General features: G+C 42.9%; 1 protein-coding gene across 1 annotated transcript in view; it reads right to left on the bottom strand.

Annotated features, from left to right (window-relative positions):
- Window positions 1-3,559: 3,559 nt before the first annotated feature.
- Window positions 3,560-16,596, bottom strand: part of abcc8 (ATP-binding cassette, sub-family C (CFTR/MRP), member 8) — a 333,471-nt gene continuing 320,434 nt past the window's right edge. Inside the window, exons 37-39 of the mRNA XM_068046867.1 lie at window positions 10,270-10,403; window positions 6,286-6,348; window positions 3,560-3,697 (exon numbers count right to left, since the gene is read on the bottom strand). Coding sequence (XP_067902968.1) covers window positions 3,560-3,697; window positions 6,286-6,348; window positions 10,270-10,403 — 335 coding nt within the window. The remainder of the gene's footprint in view (window positions 3,698-6,285; window positions 6,349-10,269; window positions 10,404-16,596) is intronic.

The following is a 16,596-nucleotide window of genomic DNA, read 5'->3' as shown; positions in this document are numbered from 1 at the left end:
GGTTGACTGCTAAGATGGCCAAATACACAAATGGACATGGTCAGGCCAGCTAGTCACAACCTGAGTTTTTTGAATTTGTCCAAACAGTTTGGGCAGAAAGCAGAATGCTCTTGGACTGAGAAGATCTCTCCTGGCTGGCTCACGCAACCTCTCCTGTCTGCCTGCTCCCATCTCTTTCTCACAAGCCTCTGAATCCAGTGAAGACACATGAACCTCAAGAGAGAAAAGTCTCCTACAGCAAACAAGGTTTAAGAAGAATACTGGCCTCAACGAAAAGCAAGATCTACCTACAATCAAGGACACTACAGTGAGCTCGAAGACCCGTAACAACTCTTCAGATATTGCCTCAAACTTATCCACTTTATTTCTTCTGCTCTTTTCTGTTTCTATTTGCATGTCCGTATCGTGTATGCATGCTCACATGGTTGTACCATGTATCCGCAGGCGTCAACTGAATTAGAGTTTAAGTCTAATAAATTTCAACTTTTCTTCTTTAAACCTAAGAAAGCCTGTTTGTACCAGTTTCTTTGCCTTATAATTGGAAAGCAGTGAACAAGGATTCACCAAGGGGGAGCTTTAAACATAAGATGTTTAAAATTAAACCTTGTTACAGTAAGACTAGGTGAAGACGGAAAGGGAATCCTGGACCTCTTTCTCACTGGGTGGTAACAACAGGAACAGGATTAGTCTGTTCCACCATTCAATTAGATTATGGTTGATCTTTGTCTTAACTCCATTTACTCCCTCTGGTTCCATATACCCCAATACTCTTGCCTAACAAAAATATATCAACTTAAGTTTTGAAATTTTGGATTGACCTAGCTCAACAGCATTTTGGGGAAGAGAGTTCAAGATTTTCACTACTCTTTATGTGAAGAAATGAACGGCCCAGCTATAATTTTAAAGTAACGCCCCTTTGTTCTGAAGTCAGAGGAAATAGTTTCTACCTCTTTCATATCCGTTAATCAACTTAAACAGCTCAATTAGACCATCCCTAAATTCAGATCACCAGTTCACAAAAACTTTTGTAAAGTGTAGAATTCTGTTTTGGACTGCTGCAGGCCACTATAGATTTCGAAGAGAAATTCATCTCGCCAAATGAATAATTTGCTCTGTTTTATTTGTCATCTTCCTTTGAAGAACATGTTTTGTGCGGTTGCGTAGTGGGATTCTTACCTGCGGTTTGACAAATAGGCGGAGCATGGCGGGAGCATTTGTAGCAAACAATAGGCATTCCGTCACATTGTAGGGATGAGGTAGGCTAACCCAAGGCAATTGAGATATCTTAACTGAGGAGCGTTGGACTGAATGGGGTGCGGGGCGGGTGGGGGACGGGGACATTGGGGGCCTGAATGGTTCATTGGCAAACCGGGCTCTTCATATTCATTGCGCCCTTCATCCTCAACTCCAAATCGAGCCATGGTTGTTGTGATCGCTGGCGGTGGTGGTGCATAGTTGCAGCTACTTCGAGTGTGGAGTAGACAAAATCAAGTGTGTATGATGGGTGTTTACAGAAGTCAAAGAAACTGATTAAATCTACCCTTTGAATTTATCTTGTTGACCTGCTGCGTAGGAATCTGTTGCGCAGGTTTCTGCGGGATTGTGATTTGTTGTCCTGAAATATATAGGATGGGAACAGATCGGAGCCCCACCTTTTTCATCGAATCTACCGCCGGATAGTCTTTCTTCCGTGCGGAACTTCACCTGCTGTCTGGAATATGATAGTATCTCATAAATACCATCTGGGTGCTGGAGGTGAGAGGCCACCAGTGTGTGAGGTGTGTTTACAGATGGTGTCTGAGTGACCAGATAAAGAAAATATGAATGGCAATGGACAACAGTAGAATTTGGTAGCACGTTGCAAAACGTGAAAATGATAGAAATAGTTCACAGTATCAACATATTTAGGGATTTGGCTGTGGATTTTTCAGGTGTCTCCGTGTGAGTCTTTAGCACCTATTACTATTGGAGAGGATAGATAAGTCCTCTCCATTTGATTTGAATATTGAGAAAGGTAAGTTTAGCTCTTTGACTTGCATCCGATGATCTTAATAAAAGCAAAATACGGCAGATGCTGGAAATCTGAAATAAAAACAAGAAATGCTGGAAATACGCAGCAGGTCTGGCAGCATCTGTGGAGAGAGAAGCAGAGTTAATGTTTCCGGTCAGTGGCCCTTCATCAGAACTGGATCCGATGATCTTACGTGGTATTGATGTTTACAGGTGAGTCACGAAGGACATCTAAGATCAGCTCGAAACAGCTGGTTCTTTCGCTCCTTCTCCAGGAAATTCAGACCAATTTGTTACCAACACAGGTAGCTTTTTTCTACCTGACAGTTTACACTTCATGATTTCGAAGCGCCAGCATCTTGAACGTAAAATTAAACCCCTTGGTTCCTCAAACAAGTGAGTATTAAATGCACGGCTAAGATCAGGACCGTGTAAACACGGCCGATTATTTGTGCGATTTAATCCGTTGTTATTCGCCATGTTAAATTTGCAGTTAAACCAAGAATTAGAATGGCATTTTTATAAATGCGTCGTTGGTCCTGACATTTTGTATTGTTCTCTAATGGAATTTGAAGTGTGGGAGGAGGGAGTGCCCATTGCCCGTTTCTCTGTTCAACTGTATTTAGTAGTGTTGTGTACCTATTGTAGGCAGTGCCCTATTTGTTTTCATTAGTACTGTGATGATACAGTAACTAGTCTAGTTGGAGATGCCTTTTTATTTAAAGTATGTGTAATATTTGTAATGGGGTAAATATTGACTCCTGTATATGAATTGAGAAAATCATTCAACTTGTTATTTTTTCTGGAAGCAATGGTGGATATGTGTTTTTTTTTTGCATTCTGCCTGAGTAACAACAAATAGCATAACCAATGCAATTAGATGGTTTGAGTTAAAGGTCAGGTAGAACAAGTGTTTCTGAAGTATGAGAAATGTATTCTTTACTGCTGTGTGGAAATGCATCACAGGTGAAGAAGATTTGCTACCAAGACCTTGTTTTTATACAAGTAGCCAACAGTGCTATGTAACATTGAACAGAGAACACAGACTAAAACTGTTGTGACTGTATATGTAATTGTTTATGTATTTGAGGTTTTTAGTTTTGTGTATGACTTACATGGGGTGTGTTTCCAATGTATTGTGAGATGGAATATTTACAGAGTAAATTTAAGTTTACTGTAGAATTTTGCTGATCTAAATTGGGAATTATGATTGTTTGGATTTATATGGTATGAAATGCTAGTTATGTGCATTAGCTATATAGTGAAGGAACTGGGTTTGGACAATTATGGAATTCTTTTAAACAATGGTAATATAGAATTTTTTTTGTTTGATGTTTGAATAGTTTGGTGCTAATATAGAGTGTAGGTATGAATTGTGTAGTAATCCATTTGTATTAAATTGTGAAAGTTATGGTGTGACTTAACATTTTGATGTGATGGTGGTGAACAACCTAGCCCACTGCAACACAAGCATAAGAAATGTGCCAATTTTATTTACAGATCAAATGAAATTACAAAAGCAACTCTAGAATGCAACTATTGCTATGTATCATTTATCTGCCTGCACAAAAGAGGCAAAGATTCCGTCCCTTTGTTCCAAGAGTATGCTGGGAGTGTCGTATTCCAGGATAATTCCTCGTTTCATCACAATCACCAAGTCTGCATTCAAAATGGTATGTACCCGATGCTGAAAAACAGAAACACCCATTAGCGTTATTCACTGCAAATCTGGATACCTTTTGAAAAGTATGAAACTTGGTTAGCCACTCAATGCTGAAAAATAAAACACAGCCTGTGTTAGTGTGAAAGCAGAATACAACTCTAGTTGTGTGAGGGGTAACACACCATTCCCATACAAACCCAGGAGGCCAATTTGCGACCATCTCTACTTATTGGACTTCACTAAGTAGGCAAATGTGCTGTTCTTGCTCAGTAAATTAGATACGGTATCATTTTCTGCTACTGTGCCCTCTGACAGGACTATAATCTGATCTGCATCCAGAATTAGTGAAACCCGGTGCTACAAAAAAAAGGTAAATAAATATTTCACACAAGCCTGAAGTGAACCAGGTCATAAAAAGCTTCCATAATATCTACTGCCTTAATAGCTCACAATACATTGTTACCAATACATTGATTGTACTTTCTCCTATCCCACTCAACCATTGTGAAATATCAAGTCAGAATTCTGCATCATTACAATTTTAATTCACCCCATTTATAACATTCATCTTCACTGGTTTTGCTTTTCCAATCATCAAACTCATTTTAACCAACTGCGACATTTACAAACCAACAGTTAGTTAACAGTTACTCAAACGCTCCTGTAACACAAGTACATAGGAAAAGCTGTAGATCATTCAACTCCTTGCGCCTAAGCTGCTATTCAGTTAGATCACAGCAATATTTCTCACCTTCCAATCATGTACCATGCTGAATCTCTATGACAGACCTGCCCTAATTTCTCTGTTGATTGAAACTCCAACATCAGCATTTATTGCAGAATAATCAAACTTTTGACCCCTTGTAAATAAAGGCCTAATCTCCAATCCACTATTCTATTTATTTTTTATTTTATTTATTTAATTTATTTAGAGTTACAGCATTGAAACAGGCCCTTCGGCCCACCGAGTCTGTGCCGACCAACAACCACCCATTTATACTAACCCTACATTAATCCCATATTCCCTACCTACACTAGGGGCAATTTACAATGGCCAATTTACCTATCACCTGCAAGTCTTTGGTGGTGGGAGGAAACCGGAGCACCCAGCGAAAACCCACGCGGTCATCGGGAAAACTTGCAAACTCCGCACAGGCAGTACCCAGAATTGAACCCGGGTCCCTGGAGCTGTGAGGCTGCGGTGCTAACCACTGCGCCACTGTGCCACCCCAAAAAAGGATTTCCCCTCAAACATGAGCTTCCACCTTTATTTGTTCCTCTTTCTAAAATTTACTTTTCTCTAAAGTTTACATCATACCAGTTACAAACCACCCCTACACATCTTCCGCAAAACATTCCACCATTCTCTTCTACAGTGTTATGGCATGACATTAAGATCTGCCATACACATGGGACTCTTAATTCTTGGGCAGGAACATGGCAAAGCAAGCAGGGTGGCTATCTGCAACTGGCAGCTGGCCGACACAGCCAATTGTAATGGCCTGTTCTCATTAGTATGCTGCTTTCTGACTTCCCAGTCAAAAGGGCTGGGAACTTAGCAGGAAACTAATGCCTGGCCATTGAAACTGGGTGGCAGAAGGCCGGCGCTAGGATCCTAGGGAAATGGTCCCTGACAAAAGTCGGGGAATGGTGGTTGGGGCTGGGGGAATCCAGGGCATCAGAGGCCCAAGGTTCCCTTGTGGGACCTGCAGGAACATTTCTGCTCTTCCAGCCCACAAGGGAATCTGTAAAAATTACTGGAAACTTGCCTTGCTGGGTCTCTGCTGGCTGTGGCCACTGCCAGCAGCAGGTCTTGCATGATGCCATCGGAGCCTGATCTGTATATTTAAGAAAGAGCTTTGGGTGGGTATCCTTGCTGCCTCTAATTTCAAATTGCACTTGTCCAGATTGGGATGGGAAATTTTAACTGCCACACCATGGAAAATTGGCTACAGCCCCCATTAATTAAAGCAAATTCTCCACTTTGCTCACCCCCATTATTCTAACTGATTGCCTATCTGAAACACACTAATACAGTTTATTTTGTTGTTCTGGGTATGGTAGTGTAATGGTTATGTTACTGCACTTGTAATCCATAAAAGCTGAGCTCAATTCTGTCCCACTCACATCATGGCAGTTTGAGAATTTGAATACAGTTTAAAGAAAAGATAATCAGTAAAACTGACTATGTGGCTGTGAGATTAACCCACCTGGTTCAGTACTGTCCTTACTCAGTCTAGCCTATATAACAGTCTGGTCCCACTTCAGTATTGTTTACACTTAATTGTAATCTCAAGTGGCAGTTGTGTCAAACCACTACTAGTGGTTCAAGAAGGTGGGCCACCACTTTCTCATGGGTAAAATATGGTCAGCCTTGTCAGTGATGCCCATATCCCAAGAATGAATTCACTACTCATATCAGTCTACTAAAGAGTGAGCATTCAGTGTCCTGTGCAACTCAAATTCCTTGGAAAAAATCATTTCTTCCTTTAAAAATACTGTCGTTCAAGCTCCTGCTTCATCTACAATTAATGGCACCCAAGAACCTGGAAACTCTGTGACCATTCCAAGTCCTAGTGGAAGGTGAAACCAATTAAGCAGGTAATACTTACAGCGATGGTCACCACTGTCCGATCTGCAAAGGCTGTCATCACAACTTTCTGTAAAATATTTTCCTACAAAAAATATCAATATTAGTTCCTTTTCCAACAAATTCTACATATCAACACATACCAATAACTACAGTGCCCATCATCCCCATATTATAGTTTTTTTTTAACTGTGCATTACATTACCCAATTTGTAACTGCTATTTTGCTCTCCTTTTCTCCAGTTGCTTTTATACCCAACTTAACTCCAATCTAAACTAAGTGAGACCCTATGGAGAAAGATAGCTCACTTTGCTTCAGGACAGGGTTTGACTCTAGGTTTACATCACAACATATTGGTGTGATGCAAAGGGAAACCACTTGCCTCTGATGTTGTATTTGCAGTGAAAAATACAGCCTAAGGCTCAGCTTGATGCACATTTCACACAGTAAATAATACAAAACAGGGCACAACCATGGACACATTCCCCAACAATGAATCAAACCACTCCCACCCATTTTCTCAACAGAAATAATACTATATAAGATGTGTCCCGATTTTTTTATCTTCCTCAGCAATCTAAGTACCATAGAGCATCAGTGGGTAAGTACATGTATAGGGGTGATTTTTCATATATGTATATTGGGTGGGTGGAGCCATCTTTTGCCCACCCAGTGATGTTGACGGAAGATGTGATCAATTCCCATGGTGAGCTGCTAGCATTAAATGGCTTCTTATAGGTAGTTTGTCCTTCGTGAAGATGTGAAATGCAGCGGGCCTTCCACCACTTAAAGATAAGCTGCAACCCTTAAAGTGAAAATGCACTTTTCAAACGTGCTCAGTGGAGAGCTTATTACTGAGATAGCATGCGGTATGTTGTCATCCATAGTCCCCCAATTTTCTGATACAACTCTGGAAGTGATTGTGGGGCAAGTGAGAGATAAAAAGATAGTCCCACTGATAGGAAATTCAGTCCCAGGTTGTGGTGCAGACTTACGTATCTTCATACAACAACTTTTCTACTTCCAGTCTGGTCCAGGAGTTTACACTCTGCCCTCTTTTTTAAAATTTGTTACATGAGATGTGGGCATTGCTGGCAAGGCCAGCATTTGTAACCCATCCCTAAATGCCCTCGAGATGGTGGTGAAGAGCTGCCTTCTTGAACCGCTGCAGACCATCTGGTGCAGGTATACGCACAGTGCTGCTAGGGAGGGAGTTCCATGATTTTGATCCACCGACAGTGAAGGAATGGTGATATATTTCCAAGTCAGGATGGTGTGTAGCTTGGCAGGGAACTTGCAGATGGTGGCGTTCCCACACATCTGCTGTCCTTGTCCTTAAAAGAGGAAGAGGTTGTGGGTTTGAAAGGTCCTGATGAAGGATGCCTGGTGAATTGCTGCAGTGCCCCCTTGTAGATGATACACACTGCTGCCACTGTGTGTCGGTGGTGAAGGGAGTAAATGTTTAAGGTGATGAATGGGGTGTTGATCAAGCAGATTGCTTTGTCCTGGATATTGCTGAGCTTCCTGCATGTTGTTGGAGCCACACTCATCCAGGCAAATAGAGAGCATTCCTAGCTCCTAACAGGCTTTTCCTGCCAACTGACTGACATTGAATGCTACACTCATTATCTGTATCTAAATGTTGGTCACATTTGGGGTGAAATCAGTATATGAAAATTCAGAAAAAAATGTTTGAGGGTGTCAATTAAATTTCATGGTAATGCAATGAAGTGAGTCATCATAGAATACTGGGAATACATTGTGTATACAAGTCACCTAAATAAAATGGATGATAATGTTATGGCCTTTGATATTTGAATAGTTAAAGCTGTATTTTGAAATGCTAAAATCTAAGTTCTGAATATAGGAATTACAATGGATGTTCTTCTGTGGTTAAGTTGTTTTGAAGGTAGAAGATTATTAAAGGAGGGATGCGAAGCAGATTCATTTGTGTCAGAGGTGACTATATGCACCTTTCCTTGTGCATGCAACTATTGTAAGAGATGGATGTCTAATGAATTATGAAATCTTAAATTAATTGAATAGTATAGAAATAGCTCTCTCTCTCTCCTTCTCTCCCCTTTGTTAAGAAAGATTTTATAGCAGCCTGCCACTGACACAGGACACAGGCCTGTTATCTCTGCCAATGACATTACTATAGCATGACTATATGATAGAAGACATTCTTAAGCCTGATAAAGTGGGATCTCCTGCTCCATATCTAGACCACCTGTCTGAGTAAGGTTAACAGGATATCCTAGCAAGAGATGATCCAGGAGATGACTTCATGGGCTGGCAGATTGAAATAGGAGAATACCTTGGTTATCTGTCCCTTGCTAATTGGACAATTGAATAAGTGGTTGCCATGAGACAGCCACCAGTAATCTAGAAATAAGGTATACGAATGGGCAGTTAGGAGGGAAAAAACACTTTGGTTGGAAAAGAGCTTTCCGAGGTGGATCCATGCTGGCTCTCACCTAACACCATGGTTAGCTCAAGAAAACATTGGACAAAGGAAAGCTTTCTGGATGCATCTATGCTGGCTTTGGCATAAAACCCTGGTTAACTCAAGAAGACCAAGAGCAGAAGAAACTGCCACCACCAGTTCCAGAGATCAGCATCACTCTCCTTCATCTGTCAGTCCATTTGTCCAATCAGGCACCCATAAACAATTCTGAGGAGACTGCCACTGCCAGCTGCAGAGTTCAGCATTCCTCTGCTTCCGCCATCGGATCGCATGATCTGGGACCAGTAAACTGTTCTCAACTGTTATGAGTCGTACCTCTTTTCTGTTTATTTAGCTTTGTATCATACCTAAACTGTTGCTTCTTCATAAACTACTTTAAAGCCACCTATGACTTTGATCCTTTGATCTGTGGATCCTGGACCAAATCTTACACTACGTATATGACCGATGCTCATCTACCTGGAAATATCTGAGGACAATTGTCTTTGCAAGCTATGCTTCATCTCTGAATTGCTGGCATCTAACCAGCATACAACATTGATCACATCCTAATAAATCTATGTTGTATTCCTTCTAAAGCTTCAATACCTTTCTTATAGCGTGGAGCCCAAAACTGCATATGGTATTCTAAGGTTTTATTAAGATTTTATACAGGCTCATCATTATCTCTTGGCTTTTATATTTTCTATCTCTTGAGATGTAACCTAGAATTTTAATAGTTTTCTTCACAGCCTTATCAAGTTTAGGTGCAACCTTTAATATCCTGTGAACCTGTGCTCTTCTACGCCACTGAGATTGCTTTCATTGAGTATCATTTCTACTGTTATTTCTTTTACCAAAATGTCACCTCAAACTTGCATTGATCTCCATCTGGCACTTTTTAGTTCACTCCCCCTTCTTGGCATTATCCTTTTGCAATTTTCTTTGGTCATCTAAAGAATTAACTAAACCTCCTAATTTATAATTTACTCATTTCAATATCACTCCCTCTAGGCCTATTTGCAAATAATTGAAACAGACAGTGAAAGCAAATGACTCCTGGACTGAACACTGCGGGACACTATTACCCACTTCCAACCACTCTGAAAACTGTCCTTAACTCTGACTAGCTGCTTTCTCTCTAATAACCAATTTTTAATCTAGTTTGCTATTTCTCCCTTAATTCCAGACCCTTTAAACTTCTCCAACAATCACCTATGTCAAAGGCACTCAAAGTCCATACACACTACATTAATTGCAGTTGTCCTAGCTACCATGTCTGTTACTTCCTCACGGATTTTGAGGGTTGTCAAGCACAAGTGTCCCTTATGAAATCCGTACTGGCTACATTTAATTATTTTCTATTCATTTAGATATGTGGTAATTTCATCCTTAATAAAGCAACTAAATTTTCCTATGAAAGATGTTAAACTGACTGACCTCTTTACGCCATTTGCTGATACCGTGCCAAAGTTATGGTGGAAGACTGGAATTTTCAGGGTTGGGGTGATGACACACAATGAAATATCTGTCAGTGAAAGCTGAACCTTGATACTTACTGTTGCCATGTCTATCGAGGCTGTGGCTTCATCCATGATCAGCACGCTACTCTTGCGCACAAATGCTCTCGCCAAGCAAAACAGTTGACGCTGACCCAAGCTAAAGTTTTCTCCTCCTTCAGTAACTATTGCATCTACCATTCAAAGGTGAAAAAATAAATTAGGAACCATGATAATCATTGAGGTGACAGGTAAGTTTCACCTAAACTGCAACATGTAAACTTCTATATTCCATACAAAAGATCAAGAGGTTCCTACTCTTCTGCTAGATTGTCTGCCTGTATCCGTAGACTTTAACCAAAACTGGTACCACTGGTAAGTTTGTCCTGTTCTCATCTGATGTTGGACATATGCAATTTCCAACTGAGGTTACTGCATGGCTGCCAGAAGCAGAACTCCTGGAATTAGAAGCCAATCATACTACTCCCATCTCTGCCTTAGCAGAGATCAGCTTATTCAGAAAAGACCAACAGTTAAATCAGAGAGATTCCTGACCTATCTGACTCAGGTAGTGATCAATGTTCCCTCTAAACTGTTCAGCTGCACGCAACAACCCAGAAGTTCCTGCATTGGCTGAGCACAAGTTGGCCCCTTTAAGTTACCATTTGTGCACAGCTGGGCAAAAAATTTAAAAGGACCTGTGTATTTAAATGAATAGGTGGTGCATAGCAAAAAAAAGGTGATGTTGGCAGCGAACCCCTTTTGATTGTATTTCTATGATGTTTTTCCCACACCATGACCTGATATTCATCAGGTTGTTAGGTGGGGTGGGGTGGGGTGGGGTGGTGCAGTCTTGTGGTCAGGAAATCTGGATGTACAGGTTTTCCTCAGCTTGTTGAATTTAATGGCAGGACCTGATTATCATTTTTTACTGTGTCCTGGCTGCAGCCAGCCAAATTGAGGGGCTGGCTGGCTGGCTCAAGTGGGTTGGCCTCCAGGCTGCAATTGAGATTAGGTGGGGGTGGGGGAACGGGATGTGCAGCTTGTGGGATTTCGATGCGGGCCTGGGGAGGAAAGTTGAAGATCATAAAGGGGCTGGAGACATTTGGAAAGAAGATCAAGGGCAGGGGAGCAGAGCAGAGTGGGACGGGAGGCGATTATGGGCCAGGGAGAATATTGGGAGCACATTGGATTGTCATTTTGGTGGTGGGGCCGGGGGTGGGGGGGGGGTGGGGGGTGGGGTGGTTGTTGGAGAGGATCCAATAACTGGGGAGGTTAACAGATTTCTTTGGTGGGCTAAGGAGGAGCACTCGTGCTCTTAATGGTGCACAAACAGTACTGGAAAAGCTCTTCCATGCAGCAATCCTTCTCCTCCTTTTAGGTGCCAGATTTCCTGAGACTTATGAAACCCAGCTGGCCAGTGTTAAAGCTGGAACACAGAAATAAAATCTGAGGCATACAACCTTGTTGAAATATTTAGATAAGTGACCCACCTCCTGGGAGTAAGTTGGTCTCCCAGCTCCTGGCCTGCCTCTGTTAAAACCAGAAATGAGTGGGTTTGAGGGGATCAGGTTTGTGATTTTCTTTTTGAAATTTTTGCTTCCTAACCAACTCAAACCCATCCATTTTTGGGGGTTAAAATTCTCCCCACTTATCTCATCTGCACTGTAAGCTCCCAGTGAAGTTTCACTGCACTGAATTTATGGGGTGTGATATTTTATAGCCACGAGCTCGTCTCTATGGTATTTATCACAGGTAATCTGGAGTCTGCAGCATTAATGTAATGTCTACCTACTAATTTGGCCAGTTCCTTTGTGGCCACTCCCCTTGGAGTGGAGGTATAAATAGGTCCTGAGGTCAATCATGAATTATTTAGTATTAATTAAGAGAACTTTGTGGATTGCCAAACACTTGCAAACTTTAGGCTGCACGTAAATCAAGTAGCACTTGCTCAGCAATAAACTGCTCACTGATGCTCAGTTTGGGTTCCACCAGGACCTCTTGACTCCTGACCTCATTAAGCCTTGGTCCAAACATGGACAAAGAGCTGAACTCAAGAGGTGAGGTGAGAGTTATTGCACTTGACATCAAGGCAGCATTTAACCGAGCTATGGCATCAAGGAGCCCTGGAAAAACTGGAGTCAATGGAAATCAGGGCGAAAATTTCCGCTGATTGGAGTCATACCTAGCACAAAGGAAGATGGTTGTGGTTGTTGGATACCAATCATCTCAGTCTCAGAACATCACCGCAGTAGTTTCTCAGGGTAGTGTCCTCGGCTTAACTATTTTCAGCAGCTTCATCAATGACCTTCCCTCCATCTGAAGCAGTCCGTCTCCCTATGCAGTAAGGCCTGGTCAACATTCAGGCTCGGGCTGATAAGTGGCAAGTTACATTCGCGCCACACAAGTGCCAGGCAATGACCATCTCCAACAAGAGAGAATCTAACCATCGCCGCTTGACATTCAATGGCATTACAATCGCTGAATCCCCCACTATCAATATTGGGGGTTACCATTGACCAGAAATTGAACTGGACTAGCCATATAAATACTGTGGCTATAAGGGCAGGTCAGAGGCTGGGAATTCTGCGATGAGTAACTCACCTCCTGACTCCCCAAAGCCTGTCCACCATCTACAAGGTACAAGTCAGGAGTGTGATGGAATATTCTCCACTTGCCTAGATGGGTGCAGCTCCAACAACACTGAAGAAGCTCAACACCATACAGGATAATGCCGCCCTCATGATTGGCACCCCATCCACCACTTTCAACATTCACTCCCTCCACCACTGACGTACAGTGGCAGCATTGTGTACCATCTACAAGATGCACTGCAGCAAATCACCAAGGCTCCTTTGACAGCACCTTCCAAACCTGTGACTTTTACCTCCCAGAAGGACAAGGACAGCAGATGCATGGGAATACCGCCACCTGCAAGTTCCCCTCCAAGCTAGACACTTTCCTGACTTGGAACTATATCGCTGTTCCTTCATTATTGCAGGGCCAAAATCCTGGAACACCCTTCCTAACAGCACTGTGGGTGTACCTACACCACATGGACTGCAGTAAAAAAGCGGCTCACCATCACCTCCTCAAGGGCAATTAGGGATGGGCAATAAATGCTGACCTAGTCAGTGATGCCCACATCCCATGAAAGAATTAAAAAAAACTGTTTACTTCACTCACTAATTGAGATTAACCTGTCATTTACCTCGGCATGAAATAATTTTTCTTGTTTTTTTTTCACCATTTGAACTGAAATGTAACAGATGCTCTTAAAACTTTTAAATGAATTAACAAAACTCTTGGTTCTTAGAGAGTCAGAGGCTGTGCCATTTTGTAACATTGTGATATGCCATGTAACACACAATGTATTATCAAGATGACTTAATCAACAAATTTTCATTATTATATGCATTCTGGAACTTTGCCAGTGTTTTGGAAATCAAATGCCATGATTCCATCCATTTCCCTCTGAAAACCATAAACCAACAACCTTTTATGTTCATTTACCAATGTACTCCATTATCTTTTTTAGAAGCTAGGATATACATCAACATGCACTAGGTTGGAGCTATGTATTGCAACTAGACAAGAGAGGCTGTCTGGGAGGTGACAGAAATGTGGAACAAAGTGGCTGGGGAGAAGTAGAGGGGTCGAGAGACCCAGTTTGAAAGGGAGTGGAAGATCAGGGATCAGGAGGAAGTAGAGGTGCCAAAGTGGAGTATTAGGGTGTAGAAATGGGAAGGGTGTACACCTTGAGGTTTGTAAGGATTCTGCTTAGATATAGTGAAGCAAGTGATTGCTTCCTAAAATAACTGAATTATTTTTTCCTCATCCAGTGGAAGTCGGCAGATAAACAAAAATAACCTAACTGGGTAAACAAATCTGTTCTGTGAACCAGTCATTTTTGGATTCTCATACATTACAAAGGCAGGTGCAGCAACTATTTAGCCTTTCACTGTGCAACCTCTCTCACTCTGAACTAAAAATAAAAACTTGAAAATAGATTTTTCTTGTTCAAACATGCTGCAGCTGGCTTTGAAATCGTCTGGGAAAAACACTTACATAATTACTGTTATAATGACTGATTCAGTCTGTGACGTTGTGGAGATGAATTCATCTTGTGCCCAAAATGGACAGGAATGATTTGACAGCTCATTTTGCACTTCTCCACCCAATTTTCTTTTTGATTGACTTCAATGGAAAAGAAAATCAGGCAGACTGTAAAATGGGTTGCCAATTTGCTGGTGGCCATTTTGCACTACCTGCCAAGATGAATTTCTCACTCTCTCATAATGGGCTGAATATTATGGGAATGATGTGGACGGGAACGGAGGTGTTGCGGGGGACATAGAATCGAGATGGGACACTTCGGATAGGAAGTGCGACGTTGTGACATCCCATCCCAATTTTAATGATGGCAAATATGGAAGGTGATGTTCCAATGGTGATGTGGCAGGCAGGTAATTAAGATACATGAGAGGTCAATTTAAAGCGATTTATAGTTGGAATTACATTTTACAAATGGTGCATGGGTTTCACCAGGTTTCAGAGGCTCGCCTCCTTCAAGGAGGTAACATGGAGATGGGAGGGCATGGCTGCCTGCTAGTGAAGACCATCGAGAGGGAAACCATCGAGGGCCTGGCAGGTTAACAAAGGGAGGGCATTGCTCATTGCGTGAGGAGTGAGGGGAAGGCTGTCTGAGCTGGGGGATGCCATTGCAAGGGGGTCAATGCTGGAGGGGAAGATACTGCTGGTAGGGAGAGGGCACCTATCATGGGTCTCCTTCATCCAGGCTTTGGGGACCCTGTTGAAGGCGAGATGCAGCAGAGTGGGACCAAGAGCCAGGTACCTGCAGTGGCACTGCAATGACCTATGAGTGCACAGGAGGGTCAGCAGCGGCCTCCAGATGGTGGAGTAGGGCGCAGAGGCAAGAGAGGGAGCTGCCCATGCTGAAGGAGATACCCGCCAGAGAGGGTCTACAGGTCAGGCTCAACTACCTGCAGATGTCTGAGATGCAGTGCCAACGAAAACTGCACCTCTTCAGGGAGGCCATCACAAATCTTTGCGCAATGATGCAGGATGAACTGTGTTCCAGGGGACTTAGTGGGAATGTAATGCCAGTGGTCCTGAAACCTACTATGGCATTGAACCTCTATACTTTTGGATCATTCCAGAGATTCACTGGGGACATGTGTGGCATCTCACAGTCAGCGGCCCATTGGTGCATCAAGGAGGTCACTAATGCCCTGTTCAGGAGGGCCTGTGACTATGAGCGCTTCCACACGAATCCCAACTCTCAGGCTGAGAGGGCCATCGGGTTTGGGGCCATTGCAGGATTCCCCAGGTGCAGGGTGTCTCGACTGCACGCATGTGGCCATCAAGGCTCCTAAACACTAGCCAGCAGCCTTCATCAACAGGAAAGGCTTCCACTGCCACAATGTACAATTCGTCGGCGACTGCTGTAAACAGATTCTGCAGGTCTGTGCACGCTTCTTGGGAAGTTGTCACAATGCCTACATTTGGAGACAGTCCCAGGTACCAGAGCTTTTCCAGCCTCCCTCCCACCTTCAGGGATGGATCCTTGGAGACAAGGGCTATACATTGAGGATATGGCTATTGACACCTGTGAGGAACCCATGCATGGATGCAGAGGAGAGATACAACACCTTCCACGGGACAATGCGAGTGATTATAGAACAGGCCATTGGTCTGCTGAAGATGAGTTTCACCTGCCGAGGTTGGTCCGGTGGGTCTCGCATATCGTCATGATCTGCTGTGCACTGCACAACCTGGGGGGGAGCCGATGAGTAATGAGGAAACCGAGGAGCGGACTGCCTCCTTGGACGATGAGAATGCGGAGGGAGAAGATGGGCAAGCCATGCCAGCTGAAGGACTCCAGGGACAACAGGAGAGTGGCAATGAGATACGTGCAAGGGGGGCTCGCGGTGCCCTTATATATTCTTGCTTCCTTTTGATCCAGTTGTAGCTTGACCAATAAAGACCTATCTTTATGCAGCCATGTTGTCTCCTTCCTTTCATCACAATGCACTGGCTGATTGAACCTTTACGCAGTGCAGAGCTGGCCAGGCTTCAGAGTTGACCCCTCGCAGTACGTTGTTTCACCTCCAGACTCTTCACAGAGGCTGGGTTGCAGCGAAGGGTCAAAGGCTTGACGGAAGAGAAAAGGATGTAGTGTATGCTTAATGGAAACAATTTATTTACATTCACAGCAGACCCTACCATTTTCATGAGAAATACATAATCACTTGTGATATGCCCGCGATTCTATGTGTACTTCTTTATTCTCTTACCTGAACTCCTATGAGGGGCTCCCCCTTTGCTGTCAGCTGAGGTGGAGGCAGGCTGCTGGCCTTTGTTGTC

This window comes from Heterodontus francisci, chromosome 14 (assembly GCF_036365525.1).
Source record: "Heterodontus francisci isolate sHetFra1 chromosome 14, sHetFra1.hap1, whole genome shotgun sequence".
Classification (NCBI taxonomy): Eukaryota; Metazoa; Chordata; class Chondrichthyes; order Heterodontiformes; family Heterodontidae; genus Heterodontus; species Heterodontus francisci.
Note: the sequence above shows the minus strand (reverse complement) of the source record. Positions and strands in the feature narration are given on the sequence as shown.